The following is a 16,155-nucleotide window of genomic DNA, read 5'->3' as shown; positions in this document are numbered from 1 at the left end:
GTCTTAAAAGATTTCTAGACACACATTTAAGTTAATTTGGCAGCTCTTCTCTTACTCCTGGTATAAAGTCAAGGGGACAGAATGGCACAGGACTGAACTGACTGAGAAACGACCACTGTAGATGTTGCATGCAGTTGTTACAGTTAATCATTAGATGCTGGCATTTATTGCACATCTGGGGATGTAACAGAATTTATATATAAACGAAACAAGGTGCAATCACCATTTTTAATGAGTGTGCACAATAACACATTGTAAAAAGCCTTTTTTATAGAAATTACCTTATTGCAATTACACAGGAAGAGAAAAAGGGTTCTCAAGTTACAGTGTACAAAATAAAGCATGTCGTTCCAATGCCGGACTTAAGAAAAATCCCTAAGTGTCTTGGGACTGAATGCTATCCAGTTTGAAAGATACTGATTAAATGTCTTCCATTTCTCTACGCTGAGAGATCTGAGATAACTAGTTTGTCTGACTTGTCTCCAGTTTCAGGGGGAGATAAGACTTCATCTGTGTCATAGTCTTCTTCAAATGATCTGCAAAGATAAAAGGTATGTCTTTAAAAGCCATATTTTGGTGAGAGCGTTTTCAGGTAAGTTATTCCCGTGGCTGCTAAAGCAGCTGGCTAAAATACAGCAGCATGCAAGGTGTTAACCTCGAGGCAGATATTTATAAGGCATTGAAAACGTGTGGTAGTAATCAGTATTCTGACAGCTGACATGACTTTGTGCTCCCATCCATCCTCATTTTTAAGTTCTGAAACAAATTTTCACTGGTGTTCAGCGTTATAAACTTGAATCCAGTTTCAGTAACAACTGTCAGTAACTCACAGTAGCCTTAACAGTTCAGCGTGGAAATGAAGTCATGCAGGCCCTAGAGAAGATTTGGCTTGCTCAGGCTTGCTCTGGAACACCTCATTTCTAAAGCATCTTCTGGCTTACGATATGTTTTGACATCCACAGAAGAACAATTATGGCCACGCTGTCATGTTCCTTTCTCACTTGGTTTAATATCCAGGTCTTAGCATTTATGGCCTGGGGAGGTTTGGCTGCGAATTCTCAGCTCCAGCCAGTTGCGCTATTTGGGCTGGTTGGGTTCTGTGCTCTGCAGCAGAAGATATTGCTTTGGGCCTCTCATCCCATTTCTGTTCCTGAGAAATTATGTTTTTAAGATGTTTTCCCTCCAGCCTCAGCACAGTACAGGTTAGTTTCTCAGGGCTCCCAAAAAATTCAAATTCTTCCTTTTGTTCTGAAAGCAATGCTGCTTATGAAGGAGATGTTGCAGCAGGTGTTCCAATGGCAAGCACAGGAATAGCTCTAGTTTGTTCAGTGACAAACTGTGCTGCAGGAAGGTTAACTCCTTTGATACCCCAGCATGGATGGTGCCAAGAAAGAACTGCCTACCGCTTCTTGTGCTGTTTTTCCCTTTACTAACCCACACGCAGGCACAGCAAATCCTTGGGAGCCTGTCAGTATGTATGTCCTGCTGTGGGGATGATTCCATGCTATAGGCTGGTGATCCCTATGTGAAGAAGAGACAAACAGCATTGAGCTCTTCCTGGACAACATCTTCATCTTTTCTTCTGTGAAGAAAAGCACCTGCTGAGTAATTCTGCCACCTTCTGGATCATTGCATAAGTGGGAGCAGGGAAACAACGGTCTGGATCCTACACCAGTATCTGTCCTGATCATGCACGCAAAGTTGCAAGAAGTATGTGATATGCACACTTTTTGCTTAAGTGGTACCTGTCGGGAGTCTGCGTGGCCCTGCGCTCCCCACCCGCGACTGGACTCTGTGTGTTTGTACATGCCTCAGTTTCTCTAATATCTCCTTGATTTAAGATGATGCAGCTGAGGAAAACGTTTTATTTCCATCTGAATGCTGTTCTTAGGAATGTTTCTTTTGTGTCCCATTTTCCTGCAATTTTACCAACTTCTGTTAGCTTTCTTCCTTTTCCTGTACATAGAATATGACCCGTTTCCTGTATTGTTATCTTGCACACTCACCAGCATTTGGGGCTCTGTTATAGTATTTTTCTGGTGCCTTTTGCTTCTGGACTAAACCTTCTCATGTCTTCTTCGACAGGGGCTTCCCATTGTCCTTTCTCATGTGAGTTACTTTTCCACATCACTCTTTTGCTCCTTAAGTATCAACAGTGCCTGCCTTTCCCATCTTGGAAAAAATGCTTCCCACCTTTATGGCTAGGAGGCATCCAAGGGACAGCTTTTCCATCAGATTAGCACTAAAGATAATCACCTTCTCTATTTCCAGGCCAGTTTCAAAATTTCACAGTCCCATAAATACACATATGGATTCATGTAGATTAAACACCCGTTCCTCAAGATTCAACCATGGCAATTCTAGGTTGTTCAGAGAAGGCAAATTACTTCAGGTAATTCTTTGCCCTTCTTTCTGACACACATGTTTTGTCACTGGTTGGTTTCAGCCATGTACTTCTTCCCCCTTTCCCTTCGTTATGCTGCTGAGTTCCCGAAAGTGAGCAACTGAGTCAACAGCCAACTTGAGGGAGACAAGAAATACGGTCTAAGCTGCCTAAACCAACATCATCTGATCCTGTGCCTTTGTCCCAACTATCCGCCTCTGAGCAGGATTGCTCTGTGTTGTGCCCTTGCTCCTTCTTGCTTAGGTGAAGGGGATTCTTTCCTAGCAGCAGCTGATAAAGGATGGCCTCTTCCTCCTTATTTCCCTTCCTATGCAGAAAAACCTCTTTCCATGAAGGCATCTGTGGCTTCCATGTATATATCAGCTGGCTGAAACTGGTTTCTGGAAGAGTGAACAAAGCATTATCTGCTTCTGCCAGGCAGGCCAGAGCCTGGATTGCAAGAAAAGATTTCTGCAAAACCAATGCTTATATCTGCATTAAGAGCTTGTGTTGGTCAGATTCAACTATTGGTTCTGCCTTCAAGCAATAACGTGCATATACATTCACCAGGGAAGAGACTCTCTTCATTGAATCTCACACGGATGTATAAAGCAAGAGGATGGCTGAGGAGTGTTCAGATCAGCTTACGCTTCCAGGGAAACATGATGCTTCATTGTTGTCTTGAGACATCTTTCTCTTATCTTACTTTTGGTGACTGTAGCTCTCAATATAGTCATAGCATCCTTGAAGTGACTCTGAGTATCCACTATGTCTCGATGAGATTCCTCTTCCAGGAGCAGTGCTCTCCCACGGGCAAGCCTGCAGCCAGCCAGACACTGCCTGGTTTTAGAAATCTTCCACCCAGAGAAGCTATGGACAGGGCTGAGTCACAAATGTGGTACACAATTACTAATTCATCTGTGACTGCTCACTGATGGTTATTTTCAAATGCATTAATAAGACAAATCAGATTCTGCCAGCTAACTTAGCCAAAAATCTTTGGGTCTCTCATAGAGCTCATAAATTGTCCTGGGTTTGTCCCTGTTTCTGTCATCCTCAAAGGACAGCAGATATAATGTATGTACAAAAACTCAATGCCTGTTTCTGGCAAATTTGTCTGGGCATCCAGCTCTTTGTTTTTCTTTTTCCCTTCCTTTTTTTCCTGCATGGTCTGTTGCTATGCTCCACAAATGAGATCTAATCCTGCTGCCATGACTACAGAGCTTTTCAGGGGCTCTTAAAAGCAAGCAGCAAGGTTGCTGACATGCTCTTTACAGGAAGACACAAAGCTGTTTTGGACTTAAAAAATCAGACATCACCTGGCCCTTTCCTCTGTTTTTGGTGAGTTTGGGGATTCATGGTGCTGCAAAGCTTTTATGGCAGACTCCTATTTCTTTTCTGTGCCAAGGACACAGGTGCCGCAAAGCAGCTGCAGGGGAACAGCAATTTTATCTTCCATCCCGTGTTACCTCATCTTCCATTGTGAAGGCCACAAAAAGGCAAGGCAGCTCGAAGGAGATGAGGGAACAGCCCATAGCTGTTTGGATGCACATCACAGGGAGGGAGGGAAACCTAGCACTCAATAGCTTTGCAAATCTCTATGGCTAATTAGTACGTGCTACTGTTATCCCAAGCACTTTCCAGTGTGGGAAGTTTTGAGAATTATGCAATCTTCTCAGTACTCTTACTTTAATGCCTCTAGAAATACTGTTCAAGAATGGATGAAAACCTCAATCATGCAAGATTAACAAGGAGTAAGTATTCTTTGGACGTTTGTTATATTAACCTGGAGACTTCCAGAGAAATATTCTCAAGCAGATACTAACGCAGATAGAAATCTAAAAGATAAATATACTGAGTCTCCATTTGGAGCCTCTGCAGGAAGCCCTGAAGCAACTGCTCTGCCTAAATTCAGTGACTCTAAGGATAGCCAGTGTCTGTCCATAATTCTACAGAAGGCTGCAAAAATGAGTGTAGGTATTGCAGGAACCAACAGTGTTTTAAAGAAAAAGTCTCAACAAACTTAATAAATTAATTAGAACATTCAAACAGACCTTATGAAGAACACAGACTAATAGGTATAAGGTTTGGCAGAAAATAAAATTTTTTGGCTAAAGAACGTCTCCGCTAGGTATAATAAATGCAACAGAGCACAGCTTCCAATCTATGATAGTGCGACATGGTCAATACATGGCCAAGGCTAGCAAGAGTCATTTGATTTCTTTTTTTGTACGGTTGCCAAAAGAAAAAGGCTTTGTCCTTTTTCCCAGCTATCTTCCTTACCGCAGTGCGTGTTGCTGATTCAAATGGCTGCCCACAAAGAAGCCCATTGTGACAAATGCACCACTGCTGCCTTTTGCAGCAATGGTTTTGGGCTTCACATGCTCCAGTGTTGAGTCCAAATGGTACGTCTGCTAATCCACTACCTCTGTTAAAAGTGGCATCTGCACGCTCCTCCTAAACTGCGTCCGGAGCCAAACAGCGTGTCCCCAGGGCAGTGCAATGCCTGTGCTTACCCTTCTTGTAACGGTTCGTTCCCAGATTCCTCAGCCACAAGAATCTCGTACTCTTCGGCAGCGTATCTGTCCCAGTCAGAAGGTTCAGGGCCATCATTTTCAACGTCCTAAAGAGATCGGACAGTCAAGCACACCGTGTCCATACCTCTCTACAGCTGTTTACAATAGGTCTAAACATGTGAAACAGCAATTCTAGGAATGGTAAGCAACTAGAAACAGCTAGTCAAAACTTGCCTTAACTGAAAGATTCACAATTATCTGAAAACTATTTTAACATCTGCACATAAATGACTATGAAAAAATACATCCCTTAGCCTAATAAAGCTCAGTGTGTGACCTAAGCTGCCAACAAGCTGAGCCTGCTTCATTTCAGAAATGCTAAACGTCAATAACTGTACATTTTCTTTGCTCTAGCTCAGCAAGCCCTGCACCTGTGCACTTTGTAATTGGTTATAGCACTTAGTGATTTAAAATCTTTAATTAAATGTTAATTGTAACTGATCTTTTGAGGAACTCTTCACAGTTTGCTAAGTTTGAGAGAAGGTTACAGAGTAACATCCTTATAAACATTTGGCCCTCTGCCATTTAAGAGGGAGAAAATAAGTTACCCCCCTGGCCCCATTTGACTGCTCTTATGATGATCCAGTTTAAACAAACAAACAAAAGTAGAGTGGTTCTGGATTGGGATATATTTAAGCCTTGAATCATGGAACCATGAAGTTCCTCTTACAGGTTATGTGGGAGCGGCTGGGAGGGAACCAGAGTTGATTTTGGCATCCCCACCACTTTGCTGTACTTTGATCAGATAAGAGGCTTCTAGGAGATAGTCTTTAAGCCATAGACACAGCTGATTTCACTGGATATGCAAGGGGAACCAGAGGTGAGGGACTTTACACCAACAGCTGACAATACTCAAGTCTCTGACCATCCCACAATTAGTGGTGAGCAACAACTGCACAATACAAAAGCCACAATCTCCTCCTATATTTTCACTGCTTGGGAAGAGAGGACGATGAATGACAGAGCAGCCAGGCTGATACCCAGGCACAATCTGCAATATCCAAACCTTCCATCAAGTCTGCCGCATGTGTGGCCTGATCACGGAGTTGGCAACCCGTCTGTCTCGACCCCTGTGTTGTAAAGAAGGTCTATCTCTGGTTCTGTTTAGGCTATGGGAAAATTGCTGGTGCTGTTTTAAGGATCAGACTCCAACTCAGATGTTTAATAAATCTTCACATGTAGCCTACTTATTTATGACTGCAGCTGTGTAGGGGATGCGAAGAGACAAACGAGATCTCAAGTTTGGCATCTCACAGCTCCTTTCTAAACCGCGTAAACCACATTTCCTTCTAGTGTGGCTGAGCCCGCTGAATCAGTGCAACTCAGCAGGTTGCAATCATTCTCTCTAGAGTCACACTCTGCACTGCTAGTGCTGGTGTAGTAGGATCAGTGATGGCAACCAAATCATAGAATAGCAGTAAACTTTGTGTTGGAAGCGACCCAGATCTCTAGTCCCAACCTCTGCTCAAATCAGGTTTGCTATGAGGTCAGATCAGGGGACCCAAGGTTTTGTCCAGTCACATCTTGAAAACCTCCAGAAATAGAAGCTGGACAACCTCTCTGGGCAACATGCTCCAGCATTTAACCGCCCTACTGTGAAAAAGGTTTGCTTATATTCCATTGGATTTTCCCTACATCTGGTTGCATTGCAGAGACGGGTTTGAGATGGCCTGTATTTAGAAATAAAGGTGATTTATACCTTTTGCACTGCAAAGGGGTCCCTCTGTTCATTGTCCAGATACTTCTCTAAATTAAAGAAGGTGTTGTAGAAGACATGAGCCATTCTGCACCTTTTCAGGTCTCGCAGGGTTACTCTTCCTGAAGAAAAACAAACCCACAGTATTGTGCTGAGTTCTTAGCGAGAGACTGGACCCGTTCCCTGCCAGTCTTATCAAAGTATTAATTATAAAATCAATGAATTATAAAATCAATGCTATGATATTAAAAAGTTTTTTCCCAAGCCAGTCAAGGATTTAAACATTATTCAATAAATGGGTACATTTATTAAACTTAAACCTCACAGGCATATGGAGGTCTTTCATATTCATATGAAATGTGAAAGAATGTGAACCGGGATGGTCCAGTTTCATAATCTAGGCTGTCAGCACATCCCACAGCTGGAATATACAAGACTTGTCGCTCCAGTTCCAGCAAGTTAATTCACAAGGTCTCTTCTTTTAGTATTTCAAACCTCCTGATGCATAACGTTATGGCACAATAGCCATTGTTCAGACTTTTACCTTGTGATTCTAACACAAGGCTCTACCTACAGATGGGTTTCACAGTGACGTTGCTCTCCCAATCCACCAGAGATCAAAGAGGATGGAAACTCCTATTAAACAGGACTTACCTTCCCTCTCTGGCTTAACGAGATCAAGCATCTGACAGAGCAAGTCATGAAATGGCAGTGGTTCTATGCCCATCACTTCCATCCGCTCACACTGCTCCTCATAAAAGTACTCCAGTTCATACATGGAGAGCACTCCATCCCCATCCAGGTCCATGCACCGAAACCAGTACTCAATGCTAGGAACATGAGACAGGACTACTGAAAGCACAGCACTGCCCTAAGAAATCCATACAGCAGAGATTGCAGCAACGCACATCCTGCCCCCCGCCATGCTCTTCTGCCCAAAGGCTAGCATAAAACCAGGGCTGAAAATACCCTTTGGGAAGAACCGGGGCACAGGCCAACAATCAAGAGCACCTCCTGTTAGTCTCCTAGGTGGCTTGTGAGCACCGCTGTGCTCATGAACTGTTTCATCTGGTAGCTGTAGCAAGTGTCCACTGTGCTGCAGCTCATCTGGCTCACATAGGTTAGAGTACCTCTGTCTGATTCAGCAGCCAAAGTTGGCCAAATACAATATAATTCTGAGCCCAGGAAACTGGCTATCCCTGAGCGACCCTGGTGAGTGATGAGGCAGGCATGGTATGCACTTCTCTCTTACACAGAAGGCAATGCTTTCAGGCAGTTGCACTCTACATCCTTCCTTCACCACTGGATAGCCCAACCCTGCATTTATGAATTCTTCTTCTCATTTTTACTCGTAAGATTCCTCATCCTAATAATCACATGCAGATCTAGTTCAGCTCTGCACAATAGTCTCCCGCTGGCTGTACAAACCAGGCACATGGGCAGGTTTTACAAAGTGACATAGTGAAGTCTCCCTACAAACCCTTCTTACGCACTTGTGACATGCATGAAGGGAATGTGCCTATCTTCTGCAAACATCTCCTGGGTTTACCCCAGAGCCAGTGCTCCATGGCATGGGGCAACCAAAGGGATTGATGCCTACCAAGACATTTAACATTACAAAAGAACTCTGCTCTAAACAATTTCTTCTCAAGAAAGGCAAATGATTTAACCAAATATTGACAGTTAAGTTGCTTTCTTCCGAATAATCATTGGAACCCACGCTGCTGTCTTTTATAGAAAGCAGTAGGTCGCAGAAGTTTCTATAATCTCATTTGCTCATCTCAATACTTCTACTAAGACACAGAAATCAGTCAGACCTTGTAGCACTCCTTTTGTCTTCCTCTGAAATCAGGAGCCACACAAAGTCAGCGTAACTCATGCGGCCTTCCTTTTGAACTTCATTGCCTCTGGAAGACACAGGAGGAAAAAAACCCAAACAAAACAACAAACCACCAGGCTCCTAAATACTCAGAATGTTATCAAACATATTTTTCAAAACCCCCAAATCACTGGTGAGAGAAAATGGTCACCCATTTAGCCTGTACTCCCTGCACTCCCCAGCACCAGTCCTTGTGCCCCTCCCCAAGGCATTTGCTGCCTTGCTGTGACTGCAGGGCTGAGGCTCATTTACCACATCCCCTCCCACAACAAGTGCCAGGCTGTTTTATTTTTCAGAGACTTTAAAGCAGTGCTCTCCAGCTATCCCCATGCCATTGTGGGGCACAAACACACAGTGCTTGCATGTTCCCTCCGGCTTTCCCTCTGGCTATGCCCAGCTTGTTCTACAATGAGATCTATAGGTGGTCATCCTATGGGATTTTTTAATTTGTTTTCTTAAGATACCCACAAGTCCCACTCCATTTTCAGGCAGCTCCAACTGGAGCACCATGTTGGAAACCATTCTGATCAGCGAGGATTTTTGAGAGTATCTTGCACGTCTAATCAGCCTGACAGAAATTCCTTTCACTTCTATCCCCAACTAGTATGCTATTCCTCACCTCACCACAGCGCCGCTGAATATTCGCTCGATAATCCTGTTTGATAAAGCTGGAAACAAAGAAAACGTAGAGAAAATGAAGCTACAGGTCACAGGAATAACTACAATCAGTTCTTTATGCTGAATCCACACAAAGCCATTTCCCATTGCTAAAAGAAAGCTCCATCTACATTGCCTGTCTAGCCACTTTACTGGTCGCTGTTTAGCAGCATTTTGTAAAAACCAAAGATGATTCTCCCAGTGTGTCTGCCTTTGCATCCTCCCAAACACCATAATTCTCCACAAATATGGCAACTGTCTGTGATCTGGGTTCGTGGACATGGGCAGTGTTACTCCTGCTTTGCTGTAGTAGGACTTGTCGTATAAGCAAATCCTGCCAATAGGAGACAATTTCAGTGTCTACAAAAGAAGTTCAGCTATCAAGCAAAAATCACATATCAGATCCCTACAAGACACCTAGCCGAGCACAAGCTGTGGCAACCCTGCTGCAAGAAAGGACAATGAAAAACAAGCATCGTTTTAGGTGAGTGGGAAAGCTTCGCCAGCCAGGAAATGTGTGGGATGGATTGTTACGGCAGAGACACACCAGCCAAGCAGCAAGTACCAGTCTTGTGCAGGATTTGCACACTGACCTCACCCTCCCAGACTGCTGACACACTTCCTTTAGACCCCCACCTTAGCTCCTTCTACATGTTCTCCATCACTTCAGTAGACCTGGCACACTTCTGACACACCAGCCAGGCAGACCCAACCTGCACAGCCCTTCAAATCCCCTTGGCGTAGTGCTGACGGGCTGCTGTACCACTGCACTGACGGCTTCTCCCCTTCACCCTGCCCACAGCACCCAGTGTTCTCAAGCCTCCTGTGCAACAAATACTCCATCCCTGCATTCCCAGCAGGGACCAAGTCTCCCATATCACCTGTCTGAAGTTGGGCACCCCTCATCCTCACCCCATCCAGCCCTCTTATCAGCTCTCCTGCCCCCTGTGACTGCCATACACCCCCCACGGCCTTCCCTGCATTTGGAGCACATGGGCCACCACACCACTCTGACACACGCACATACCTATAGCATTGTCATTCTCACCCCCACTTCCTTCTTCCTTACTTCAGCCCACTAGGATCTTGGCTCCTACAAAATGTTGTCCCCATCCCCAGAGCTCCAGCAGTGCCTGACAACTCCTGACAGCACCTCCAGAGCCCTGTAGCCCTACACACTACAACACCTTACCACACTCTTCACCTTTCCTGCACCTCCTGTCACACGTTGTGTCCAAATGTCCCATTTCCCCAAATCTGATTCTCTGTCCCAGACCTACTTTCCCAAAGAGTGCAGCAACCACATGAAATGGTCCAAGAAGGCTTTCTCTTCAGGATTAAACATGCTGGTCAATAACTCAAGCTTTTGTACAATACGTCATATCATGAGACCTAACAGATCTCTAACATGGGCATATCATGCCCTCAGAACATGGATAATCCTAAAAACAGCCAGTCCAAGTGCCTCCATTTAGCACAAGCATATAGAACAAGTGCCTTTGGATATTTTAGTCCTTTGTGGATTTGTGCCTTGAACTTTTGAAAACTCATAGCATCTGCTCAACTTGTGGAAAGGAGTTCCACACTGAACTCAAGAGATGTTCTCCAGAGTGCATCTGCAAACTGACATTCACCAAGCTTCACTGGACTCTGGAATTTCTCTCACACATAACAAGATTGTACTTCAGCAACCTTTGAAGTTCATATGGGCTTGTCTTTCTTGTCGCTACTTCCAAGGTCCTGCAAAACTCTTAGCAAATAATCAAGATATTCTTTTAGCTTGTCCTTCTGGCAGTGACCCACACATGAACAGAAGCTCCCTCTCTAGCTACTTACGCAGAAAAAAGTGTGTATTGCATTTCTCTGTGTCTAAGCCCCTACAACTGGCTCTGTAAATCAGTATTTGTGTTAAGAGATGGATGGCTCCATTCACATTTTTTGAGGCAGCAAATTAACCAAATTAGAGGTAGGCTTTAGTCTTTAGTGGGAACATTGTATTTTCAGAAACACCTTTCATCGCACCACAGCTTGCAGGCAGCATACCTTGATCACTGTACCTAGCCAGATCCTTCTGGCTGATGTAAAGATCATGGTCAGTGTCCAGCTCCCAGAATTTACAGTATATAACATAGAAGTGCTCGTAGGAGAAATAATCTGTGATCTGATTTATGTCATCCTCTTCTTCCAAGAGAGCAAGAGTCTGAAAGAGTACAAATAAAGTGGGAAGTTAAACCTAGCCAAAGAGGCTGTTCAGCAGCTGAAGTCCTCCAACCTCTGGGGAAGTTGGGTGAACACAGCTCTGAGAGCTAATCCAAAATGCAGCCTTTCTCCCCTGTAGGAGATTTTGTTGCTGCATTTCTCAACAGGCACTTATACAGCATCTGGCTTGGCTATCCTGGTTAGCTATGTATGCACAATATTTCTGCCACTCCTGTGAACAATTTCTGCTAATTTTCAGCTATAGTGAAGAGTGAGGCAGAGAAACAAGAACACAATTGCTGTCTCAGCTGGGATCCATTTTATTTGTCAAACATCTCTGACTTGCACCAAAGACTCTTTGAGCCATTTACAACAGCAAGCCCACAGTTCTCCGCAGGAACCGAGATACATTTTTACACATCCCACTTCCTTGCCTGGCTCTCAAAGGGCAAAATCCAGTCTTGCTCCAGATTCATGCCTGGACTGGGGAAGGAGGGATGGATCCCAGGCAGATCAAACCAATCACACTGTTGTTCCTGGGCTGTCGCTGACAGGAATTAGTCTGGTTTAACTGGGAGGCTTATAGACAGATTTCCAACCATGACATCTGTTAACATGCCTTGTTAGAAAACATTTAGCGACAACATCCTTGTTTTATTCCCACCTCACACCTCTGTCCTTCCCTCCACTCCGCCTTCCCACCAACAGCAGGGTATTGCACATCTACCAGTGCTACCTCCTTGCTTGCCTTTCTCCTAGTGCTGAGGCCATGGGACACCAGGCAGCCTTTTCAGTCTAATAAATGATGGCTGCAGGAATGTGAAAAGTCTAATTGACTCAAGTGAGCTATAGGTCTGCCCTCCCAGCCTCTCAGAAGGGAAGAGGTGAAACACAGCCTAAGAGCTATCCCAGAGGGCTGTCCCTCTAAGCAGGCTTAGTGACCCTTCTATCCATAGCCATAGAGCCAGATGCTGTGCTATATGTAGGCACTGATACTTCAATGTCAACTTTCAGTCATCTCCATGTCCAGGGAACACAATTGAGTCTCAACAAAGCCCTCACATCCTGCTGTCCACCAGGTTGAGTAAAGTTTCAGGCAGGGACAACAGGATGGCACTGCCAGACCTGCACTGTTCTGACTTGCTGACACTCAAGTCTAAAAACGTCTGATCAATCACTCTCTAGCCTCTTCAGATTTTTCATGGGTTTCTCCATTTCTTTGCAGATGATAATCACATGAGGAGGTTTTTCAATATTTTTTTTCTTTTATAGAAAGAAATCATGCCAAAATATGCCATTTACACATGCAGCAGACAGCTGCCGAAGCAAAATTATGGCCCCAGAGCTAAACTTTCCTGCTGCAGTACATGAAAGAGCAGATATGCAAGAAGAAGAAGGATGAAGAGTGTATAAAGGGAGAAAATGAGTGAATAAAGATGCAGGATAAGTTGGGAGGATTTGTTTATAATAAAGGTTAGGGAGGAACTGGGATCAGAGGGCTTAGACTGGCATGAGGCAATCCAAGGGAACACTGATTTTTTTCATTAGCTGATGTAATCGGGGGCAGAAGACATCTGAAAGGAGGAGAAGCGCGAATTCATACTTGAGGCTTTTGAGGAAGACAGCACTCTACATCTGGAAGAGAGAACGGGATGCGGTAGGGAAGTCTCACTGCTTTAGGGAAGTCTCACTGCTTTAGCTGAGTCCTTGGCCTTTCAGCCCAAAGACCTTTTGCTTTTTTAGGTTGGGCTGGAGTTGAACACCCTTAGACAGTTTTAACTTGGTGCTTTTGGACAAAATATACAGACAAGAGATACAAATCCTGAAACCTCTGCCCAACATAAGGATACATGGCAAAGATTGTAACGAGAACTGAACTTCATTCATTAACCTTTCTGAAGACGTCTACTGCAGAAGTGGAAATTGGCTTCTGAGGTGCACGGTCTGCAACTGCACAGCACAACATGCCTGGCCAACTGTCAGTGGGCTGATTGCCAGCTGGGAGTCAGGAAGATGGCTGTCCTACCCCCCACTATTGCAGGCAATCCACCAGCTATTCTTGGCCATTCCATGAGCCATATAGGTGCACTGCTGTGCCTTGCTTCCCTTCCCCTCTGGCTAGATCAGGAGCCAAGAGCCAATTTGCCCGATGCAGCTTCAGAGCGAGCGGGTGCACAGTCGCCCCTCGACCTTCTGTCAGCGCACTCTTGGCTGCTCCAGTCCCTGGTCTTCTCTCATCTCAACTCGGACACAACTCCTCCACCAGCTCTGGGACTCTCCTGGCACTGAGCATCTGGCCTACCTCGCTACAACCTAGGCACAGCTCCCTCACTATATGGTATACAGCTATAGGAACAAAGGTATGATGCATTCTACTTCTTGTTCAGGCAGAAACCAACATACTTGCAAGAAGTTGCTTTTCCTCAGCTCTGTTAGAGTGATCTTCCCAGACCAGGATCGATTGACTGTGTAGAATATTCTCTGTATAACCTGCAACACAGGAACAGTGCTCTATAAATCAACTCCTGAAATATACCAGTTTGGGAATTTAAATGCAGTAACTTTATTTTGTTTATTCACTCATCCTAAAGGGACTTTTTTTTTTTAAAAAAACTCTTTGTGATTTTTTTTTGTAGATACTGCTATCCTTAATTCACGATGCAGTCTGAAAGTAATATTTGTTTCTGAAACAGCATTATCCATTTCCCTTCTGCAAATATTTTCACTGCTCTTAATTCACATCTTTGACCATGCAGATGCATTATTTTTGTCAGAGAGTATGTTCAAAGTGCAGACAAATCACTTTGAAACTGAGTTTTTCAGGCTTTAGGCACTATAGCTTGCGTGGAACTCAATGTTCTGCACTTCAGAAAAAAAAAAAATCACGACTTTTGAAGAGTAAATAGGACATGTAAATGAAAGCCACAACTGATGTTCGACTTATTGTGTCTGTAACAATGCCTCATCCTCCTGGTGGCTCCAATGAAAGTAAGCAATAGATATTATCTGTCTGCATTTATCTTAGGTAGGTGTTAATCTCATTCGGCTCCTTTACTGATCTGCCTCTGGTGAAGGTGAGTAAAGAGCAGGCGGCAATGTAGAGAATTCTGAGAACCCGAAAGAAGCAGTTCACGTGAGACGGAGTACTCCCAAGTATCTAAAAAAGCAAGCTGAACCATTCCTTGTCTGCTCGTTAGCTTGTCAAATATCATCACAAAGTGGAGAAAACACAAATGTGTTATCAAGCACATGCAAGAATAAACAGGGGAAACAACAACAAACACACACCTTCTACAAGAGAAATTAGAAATATAATTAATTTGACTATCAGCACTGAAATCTATGGAATATAATTCTTGTTGATGCAACCTAATACAGACAAGCCTTTGATGTTTCTGACATCATGTTGACATTTTATCCTAGAATTTTGGTAAACCTTAATAGTGCATGCTATTTCAACAAAAAAATTAACTTTACACAACAGTAAGGACATTATAGGGATTAATCTGGTTAACAAATGAAACGGGATGGGCTTGTTTCTTAGCTTGAACTAGCTTCAAGTGGGCAATCATCACTTAAAGGCCATGCTTTGACTCAAGTCACACAAGGGCTGGTTCTCAGACAAGAACAGATCTGGAACCAGGTATGAGATTGTTGCTAAGTCTGCTTTGGATACACAGATTAGTGAGACAGTAAATGCTGATGAGCACAAATAATTTTGAGAACAAGAAGAATGATTTCAAGATTCAAAATGTATCTTGAAGAGAGAGAACTAATATAGTCAGCTGTACATGACACCTATTGGTAGCTATCCCAGTCCTTAAAAGCCTACATGGGGAGAGGTGGGACAGCAGGAGTACTTTTTGTCTCTCATGAAATACATAACTAGAAGCTGAAGTCAGCCTAATTCAGACAGATAAGAGTGCAGTTCTCTTATACCACCATTAACCACCGGGACAACTCCCAGAGAAACACTGCAGGCTCTTTATCACTCCAGACTTCAATCCAAGATGGATGGCCTTCCAAAGTTGGGTGTTAATGCAATTAAAAACAAACAAACAAACCTACCCTAACTATAGCAATCACTGAGCAATGTTCTATGGCTTGTGTAATGCAAGAGGTCAGACTAGGTAATCACAATGATCTTTTCTGGTCTTAAGCACAATGAAAGAGCTGTATGTTTGTTTCTTCTTTAATACCTCTGGCAGCCGCTGCCATTCCGGACTTTATTTTTGGACTTTGTTTGGCCTTTGCTTCCAGATTGCACAAGGGCTCAGAGACTGAAGTGAGTCACACCTCATACATAACCCATTACCACACCTGTCAACTCTGTAGCAATTCTTAAAGACATGGTGTTTTCACACCATTCCAAATACACAAAAATAACCATCCCAAGAATAAGAAAAAGGACCCCTAAACCAGCAATCTTTTTCTTTTCCTCTGCATGCAGGGTAACAAAAGACAACAAAATATCCCCTTATTTGTGACATGTAAAAAACTGTTCCCCTATCAGATCGTATTGATAAAGATGTTCTGCTCTATCCTCACCTAGCTATAAAAATAAGGCATTTGGAGGTAAAATGGGATCTCTTTTCATCTCTTTTACCATGTCCAGTCACTTAGTGCAGGCCTTATTATTCAAATAATGGTCCAATTTCAATGGATAGTATATAGTGTATGTATTAGTATAAAATGTCAATACTTCTGTCTTTCCTTTCCAGGTTGTGAAAGCCAAGCTGTCAAAAAAAGCATTTGGGAAACATCC

At 43.6% G+C, this 16,155-nt stretch overlaps 1 protein-coding gene across 1 annotated transcript in view; it reads right to left on the bottom strand.

Annotated features, from left to right (window-relative positions):
* Window positions 1-439: 439 nt before the first annotated feature.
* Window positions 440-16,155, bottom strand: part of PPP2R3A (protein phosphatase 2 regulatory subunit B''alpha) — a gene marked incomplete at both ends in the record, with an annotated part of 42,752 nt that continues 27,036 nt past the window's right edge. Inside the window, 8 exons of the mRNA XM_082003323.1 lie at window positions 440-536; window positions 4,900-5,006; window positions 6,659-6,777; window positions 7,310-7,485; window positions 8,473-8,562; window positions 9,154-9,202; window positions 11,235-11,391; window positions 13,794-13,880. Coding sequence (XP_081859449.1) covers window positions 440-536; window positions 4,900-5,006; window positions 6,659-6,777; window positions 7,310-7,485; window positions 8,473-8,562; window positions 9,154-9,202; window positions 11,235-11,391; window positions 13,794-13,880 — 882 coding nt within the window. The remainder of the gene's footprint in view (window positions 537-4,899; window positions 5,007-6,658; window positions 6,778-7,309; window positions 7,486-8,472; window positions 8,563-9,153; window positions 9,203-11,234; window positions 11,392-13,793; window positions 13,881-16,155) is intronic.

The sequence above is a fragment of the Phaethon aethereus genome (assembly GCF_964289735.1).
Source record: "Phaethon aethereus genome assembly, chromosome: 9".
NCBI lineage: Eukaryota > Metazoa > Chordata > Aves > Phaethontiformes > Phaethontidae > Phaethon > Phaethon aethereus.
The sequence above is the reverse complement of the archived record's forward strand: the minus strand, read 5'-3'. Positions and strand labels throughout refer to the sequence as shown.